Source organism: Camelina sativa, chromosome 7, assembly GCF_030686135.1.
Source record: "Camelina sativa cultivar CO46 ecotype springtype chromosome 7, ASM3068613v1".
Classification (NCBI taxonomy): Eukaryota; Viridiplantae; Streptophyta; class Magnoliopsida; order Brassicales; family Brassicaceae; genus Camelina; species Camelina sativa.
The window spans coordinates 18,580,682-18,588,106 of record NC_141886.1 but is presented as its reverse complement, the minus strand read 5'-3'; the positions used below and the strand labels follow the sequence as shown (position 1 = coordinate 18,588,106).

Sequence of the window (7,425 nt, the reverse complement as noted above, 5' to 3'; positions counted from 1 at the left end):
TAGGGCCATTTATAATTTTAAAGACCACAAACGAAGAAAAATAAAAACCCTGTTTTGATACTAGTAAGAGTCAAACTAGAGCTAAGATACACATAATGCAAAATTAATACCACTAGACTAAACAAACTTTTTATGAAAAAATGATAGTAGCTATAAACTATAGGATTTTTTATAGGACCACAAGAATATAACTTATTATTGGCTTGACATTTTAACCCGCTCTGCGTAGAAATCTTTTAAAACTCGAGTAAAAGACATATTGTCAATTTTTAAAAGGCCACGTATTGTTGACTATAATACTAATATAGAATAATATAAAGAAAAGAAGAGGAAGGCACATTGTCGATTTTGAACCCCAAATAAAAGACACATTGTCAATGTTACATTTTTTTTCTTTTAATGATAAAAAATCATTTGTTGATTGTGTCTTTCAAGTTTCAAAGCGTATCCATTTAATTGCATTTGATTAATTAAGTGGAAATATTATAAAGCCCGAGGTGTATCTGACTGGAGTAATCAAAGTCTTAAATGAATAGAAAAATACAAAGAAACCCATAAATGACATTACAAGAAAGTACATTAAAACGTGAAAACCCATTGAAATGAATTCATCACAAAGCATCAAACTCCAAATACATAATTCGATAACACCATATATACATAATTAACAGATTCGTATTTATGCTTCATCTTCCACTTCAAGGTTTGAGCAACAATGGCAGAAATCATCACCCTTGACTTTCAAAACATTTCCATCTTTTTCTTCCTATGTCTTTTCTCACTCCTTTGTTACGCTCTCTTCTTCAAGAAACCAAAAGGCTTTAACCTGCCACCGAGCCCTCCTTCCCTACCAATCATCGGTCATCTTCACCATCTTCTCTCATCTCTACCACACAAGTCCTTTCAGAAACTCTCGTTCAAGTATGGACCTCTTCTTCATCTCCGTGTCTTCAACTTCCCTATAGTCCATGTCTCATCTGCCTCAATGGCCTACGAGATCTTCAGGACGCACGACGTGAACGTCTCGTATCGCTTCGTCCCAGTCAACAAAGACTCACTAGTGTTTGGATCTTCGGGATTCGTCACCGCTCCTTATGGAGATTACTGGAAGTTCATGAAGAAGCTCATATCCACGAAACTTCTCCGACCACATGCGATCGAGCTGTCCAGAGGTATCCGTGCAGAGGAGCTACGACGGTTTTGCCTCGATCTGCTCGATAAGGCGAGGAAGAAGGAGAGCGTTGAGATCGGTAAAGAAGCACTGAATCTCACTAACAACATCATATGTAGGATGAGCATGGGGAGGAGTTGTTCAGAAGAGAACGGTGTGGCGGCGAGAGCAAGGGAATTGGTTAACAAATCCTTTGCGTTATCAGTGAAACTCTTCTTCTCAAACATCTTCAGGAAAGATATAATGAGAGTTTCACGTGAATTCGACGAGTTTCTTGAGAGGATCCTAGTGGAGCACGAGGAGAAACTTGAGGGAACTCAAGATAGGGACATGATGGATTATTTGTTGGAAGCTTATAGAAACGAAGAAGCAGAGTATAAGATCACTAGAAAACAGATCAAGTCTCTAATTGTGGTAAGTTAGATGTTTTTTTCTGTTTTTTTTTTTTTGAATAACTAAGAGGTTCTGGACCAGAGCATTTTTTAAAAAGAGTTGGATGCTTTTTTAGTTGTTTTGTTCATAAATATGAATGATAAATCATGTTTGGTCTGACTAAAAAAACTGTAGGAAATTTTCCTTGGAGGCACAGACAGCTCGGCGCAGACGATACAATGGACGATGGCGGAGGTACTTAACAACCCCAACGTTTTGGAGAAATTGAGAGAAGAAATCGATTCCGTTGTGGGGGAGAAAAGGTTGATACAAGAATCAGATCTTCCAAACCTCCCTTATTTGCAAGCTGTCGTTAAAGAAGGGCTAAGATTGCATCCGTCAGCTCCTCTCTTGTTAAGGGTATTCGGAGAAAGTTGTGAGATCAAAGAGTTCTACATACCGGAGAAAACAACACTTGTTGTTAATCTCTATGCTGTGAATAGAGATCCTGATTCTTGGGAAGATCCTGATTTGTTTAAGCCAGAGAGGTTTTTAGCTTCTTCGGGATCAGGAGAAGAAGAAAAGATAAGAGAGCAAGCCTTGAAGTACGTTACTTTTGGAGGTGGAAGGAGGACATGTCCTGCGGTAAAACTAGCTCATATTTTTATGGAAACTGCGATTGGAGCGATGGTGCAGTGTTTTGACTGGAGAATTAAAGGAGATCAAGTATACATGGAAGAGGCTGTTTCAGGACTGAGTTTGAAAATGGCTCATCCGCTTGAGTGCACTCCTGTTGTTCGATACGACCCTATCAGCTTTTGATTTACATTATCCAAGGTTCGTGACTTGTTACGTTCAAAGACGTTCAACTGTAGTTTTGCTTGTTGTATTCCAAAGTCAAGTATGTAAGAATCTATATTATTATTTTTGAAGTACATTTTGGTTTACGCAGAATATGTTTTATTTACAACATTAATCCTTAATTGTTTTTTAAAATAACATTTCGTAGAAACTCAATTAATGGAATTATTTACATCTACCTAATTTGATACGTTTATTGCCATAAATAGCTGGACAATATCTATACATTTCAATTTTTCCACAAAAAACTTTACACATTAAATTTTTAATCCCAGAAAAATCTTCAAACCTAATTTAATAGATCTTTAGAGAAAAAATCTGTTAGTTTCCCTAAATTATTTTGACTTAATTAATAGTTTCCATTTAATATTTTCTACATTTAATATTTTCTACATTTATTGAAGGTAATAATATAGTTTACCTAATTTATCTCGGCTAAATTAATTGTTATTCTCTTTTAAACACCATATATATATATATATAGATGCACTGCATAGTAACATGATCTGTTTACTTTTATAACAATGAATTTTAATTGATAAATTAAAAATGAAAATAATTAATTTTTATATACATTAAACATATAAAATAACTATTACTTTTCACATATCTCTATATCATTCTACATAAAAACACAATCAAGTGATGTACGGCGGGTCAAAACATAGATAACATAGTAACATTTATATAAAAAAACTAAAAAAACTTAACCATTTTTTTTAAAATCATATATGAACATTAAAATCGTCCCGTAAATTCAATAAATAGTTATAGGTATATAATTTAAAATTTAATAAAACAACAGCAAAATAACAAACAAATATTATATACGTATTTTAAATATTTAAAATTTTAAAAATATAGTTCAACGGTGTACCGCGGATTAAATCCTACTATTTTACCTTTTTTATGTGAGTTATTTCTTTCAGTTAATAAAATAAAGATCACGTTCATATATTAGCGTCAATGATTCTAATATCAAAAGACACATCATTAATAACATTCTAATAGATCAAAAGATAAAATGTTTATTATTTAACTAGAAAAATAAAATGCTTACTTTATAGTTAATTATTTTCTCTTGAATAATAGTGTTTTAATTTTTAAATATGTACGTAGTTGCCAATACTGTAAATTTTTAAGATATTTCTTTAGTCTTAATCACCGAAACGGAACCAAATCACCTATGTAACTTAATCTGGTATCGGAGTCTGATCAACGTTGCATAAGCCCGATCAATAATCCATCCAATACGAAGTTGGTCACGCTCAAGTCCAAACATAACGAGGTAAATGACCAAACAAAATCATCATCTACAGAAGATGTACCACATAGTAATATCTAAGAAACATGGACCAATTCGTTATGAACTAATTTGTTTTGAGTTGGAAATCAATGTAATTTAACAAGTTATGTAACTTCTTTGTTCAGAGACTTGATCCGCCTTCCAACCTTAACGGCAATACATGGGATGTTTGATTCTGATTTCGACTCTTTCTTCCTCCAATTGAGGCCACAAGATTTTAGTCAGGTATCATATATATAATTATTGCTTCACCAATCTTACTTTGGTTCTCATATTCCATGGATAAGTAACATTGTACAAGTTGGTGAAGGTCAAATAAGATTGTTTATGTATGTGGAATTCCATAAAATAGATTTACATCAGGTTTTATATAAATAATAACTACTAATATTTAGTAATAATAATGATTATTTTTTGGAAAATACTAATTTTTTTTTCAGCATAAAAATATAGAATCTTTTTTTTGCCGAAAATGTTAGATTTGAAAAATTAGGTTAAGAAGTTGTATATAACTAACTCATCAACCACTTTCAATCCTTTACAATCCAATTCCCACAGAAAATGTCCACCACAACAAATGTCCACTAAAAAAATTCCCATTTTAATCATCTAATTTTTGGAAATAATATCATTTAAACCATGAACTTAATTTAAAATTTTGGTCATTTAAACCATGAACTTTGTTGTAGGCCATTTAAAACATCAACTTTTTTTGATTAGTTTTTTTAAACATGAAGTTTCGTTGACCAAGCTAAAAAAGACATGACGTTAAATCTGATAATTGATCTACTAACAGACGTTACTATGCCGTTAATCACTCCGTTACTGACAAAACAACGTCGTTTTAATTGAAGTTTTACTTCTAAAAAATGTTATTTAAACCATGAACTTTTAAATATAGGTCATTTAAACTATGAACTTGTAAATGTATGTCCTTAAAACCATAAACTTTTAAATTTCTGTCATATAAACCATAATACATGAAAAAAGTGATCAATCTTTCAAACTATAGTGTAGTGTCCTAAATCAAAATGATCAATCCTTCAAACTCTATTGTAGTGTCCTAATAAATGAAAAAGAAAACTCAAGACAAATACAAAAAGACACAAAATACATGACAAAGATCGAAAAAGAATGATTAATTGATGTTGTTCTTTCTTTTTCTCATAATCGCATCAGGAGGAAGAGTCAAAGAAATAACAGAGAAACTAAACTATGGTTAAGTAGTTAAGCCGGTTAGGCTTATATACTTCTGCGGTTTCTAATAAACAGTCAGTCCGAACCAAACCGAAATCCGATTAAAGAAATCAATTGCGTCGAATGGTTAGGCTTTCTCTTTTCAGTTTTCTTCGATAACCAAAATTTTCAGATTGTTTAGTTTTCACCCAACGTTCATGACATGTTGTTTTGATTTATCAATCCACTTAAATAAAAAGATCAAATGCATCGAAGTTCACATGAGTTATTAATGGCATTAATTCGATCTATAACTATAAGTTTTGGTCCATTTCAACACGCTACATTCAAGTGAAGTCACGTGGGTTAGACTCGATGGATCGATCCATAAATTTTGATCTATATATGTGTACTATTAATCAATTTTACAATCCCATATTAATGTATCAGTCTAACTCGTTTTTAATTCATCTCATTTGCCCAATCAACCAACTAGGATAAAAGAATATATGATTGGATTGGATCGATCCATAAGTTTTGACTTTTGACACCCTACATTTCAGGATCTAATATATAAACTAAATACTTTGTTTTATACTAGTAGGCGTGTCATTCTAGGAATCAAGATATTGTTTATACATATTAACCTTTTTTTTTTTTTTTTGGTCAAAGTTTATACATATTAACCATGCTTCAATATTACACTTTGGTAGGAAGAACGTGAATATCATGCACAGCTGGATCCAGTGGCGGATCCAGGGGGAAAACTGATATGGGGCACTTACCATATGTAATTAATAAAAAAAAAAATCTTTAGTGGCATGTGTTATGAAACTAGAGAGTTTAGGATGAAATCTCTTAGTCTTATTAATGATAATGAATAGAGGTTACATATATATAGAGAGTACAAAGGCCAAAGCCCAAACCGACATAGCCTAAGTCTCATGACCGAATGGGCCTAAATCCTAGAGATACATAACATGGGCCGTAAGGCCAAGAACCAATGGACTATATATGGGCCGTATGGCCATGTCCTAATGGACTGTGAACGGGCCGGTCTATGGAGTCCACTAAGTGTTTTACAACACTCCCCCTTGGACGAGATGACCGTGCCTATGTTGGATGGGATCCCTGCAATGTGCTTAGGGGATGCTGCCTCATTAAAACCTTACCAGGAAAACCCAATGGGACAAAACCTTGGTGAAGGAAAAAGAGTACAGCACACATTGCTCCCCCTGATCCAAACATCACTCCAAGTCCTGAAGCCTCCGCATCCCAATCTTGTGCGTGAGTTTCTTGAACGTTGATGTCGGCAATGCTTTGGTGAAGAGATCGGCTGAGTTGTCGCATGATTGAATTTGCACCACTTGAACTTCAGTAAGATGTGCTTCTTCCGATCTCCTTTGATGTAACCTTCCTTGAGTTGTGCGATACAGGCCGAATTGTCCTCATATATGACCGTTGCTTCTTTGCTGTCGTCCATGCCGCTATCCGTCCATATATGTTGAGTCATCGAACAGAACGCACTAAACCTTCTTTGCTATAACCTGCATCAACAATACCAACTAAAACCTTCTTTGTTATAGTTAGTATAATATAAACCCAAATCTTACCTTCCTTGTAGGTAACATAATAAATACTTAATTTTACTCTAGTGCCTTTGGGTTAGTCAAGAACTAATTCTTGCTAGGAGGTTCACGGCAAAACTTATCTCTGGTCTAGTGTGGCTAGCCAAGACATTAACACTCCTATAGCACTGAGGTATGGCATTTTAGGTCCGAGAATTTCTTCATCGGCCTCCTTTGGACCAAATGGATCTTTATCCAAGTCTAAGCTTCTAAACAACCATTGGGCTAGTCAATGGGTGAGCTTGGTCCTTATCAAAACTCTTGAGTACTTTTCTGTATATGCCATTTGATGCACAAGGATTCTATCATTTATGTACTCAAGTTGTAACCCCAAACAGAATTTTTCTTTTTGCCTAGGTCTTTCATTTCAAATTCTTTCTTGTTTGGGCGATTTAACCAGGGGTTCCAAGGATGTTTAAACCATCCATATAGACTGCTATTATCACAAATCCTTTGTTTGCAAACTTCTTTATCAATACATGGACTGATGGGATCATTTTATAGCCTTCTTTGGCTAGGTACTTGCTTAATCTATTGTACCATATACACCCACTTTGTTTCAGTCCATAAAGGTATTTGTCTAGCCTTATGCAGTATTTTCTCGAGAACCACTCTTATAATTGAGCTCTATACCCTCTGGTAATCTCATTTCATTTTCCAGTGGACCATGTAAGTATACGGTTTTAACATCCATTAACCGTAAATCCAGTTTTTCTTTTATAGCCAGACTTATTAAAGTCGTTGCATCCATCACATGGAGTAAGTCTCCTCATAATCTATTCCTGGTCTTTGAGAGAATCCTTGTGCTATAAGCCGTGCTTTATCTCACGCTTTCATTATTCTAATTTCTCTTTCTTACAAAGACCAACTTATGTCCAACTGGTTTATATCAAGTGTTGTCCTTAAGGTCG

The 7,425-nt window shown here is 34.1% G+C and overlaps 1 protein-coding gene across 1 annotated transcript; it reads left to right on the top strand.

Annotated features, from left to right (window-relative positions):
- Nucleotides 1-515: 515 nt before the first annotated feature.
- Nucleotides 516-2,497, top strand: LOC104701252 (cytochrome P450 705A12). Its single transcript, XM_010416901.3, has 2 exons — nucleotides 516-1,585; nucleotides 1,739-2,497. Exons 1-2 carry the CDS (start codon nucleotides 716-718, stop codon nucleotides 2,363-2,365), a joined length of 1,497 nt encoding a protein of 498 aa, XP_010415203.1. The 5' UTR covers nucleotides 516-715; the 3' UTR covers nucleotides 2,366-2,497.
- Nucleotides 2,498-7,425: the final 4,928 nt, after the last annotated feature.

What these genes read in the sequence shown, in the direction of transcription:
- LOC104701252 (XM_010416901.3), top strand. Translation starts at nt 716, where the DNA reads ATGGCAGAAATCATCACCCTTGACTTTCAAAACATTTCCATCTTTTTC. An exon ending in AGATCAAGTCTCTAATTGTG is followed by an intron (nt 1,586 to 1,738) that starts GTAAGTTAGATG and finishes AAAAAACTGTAG; the next exon opens with GAAATTTTCCTTGGAGGCAC.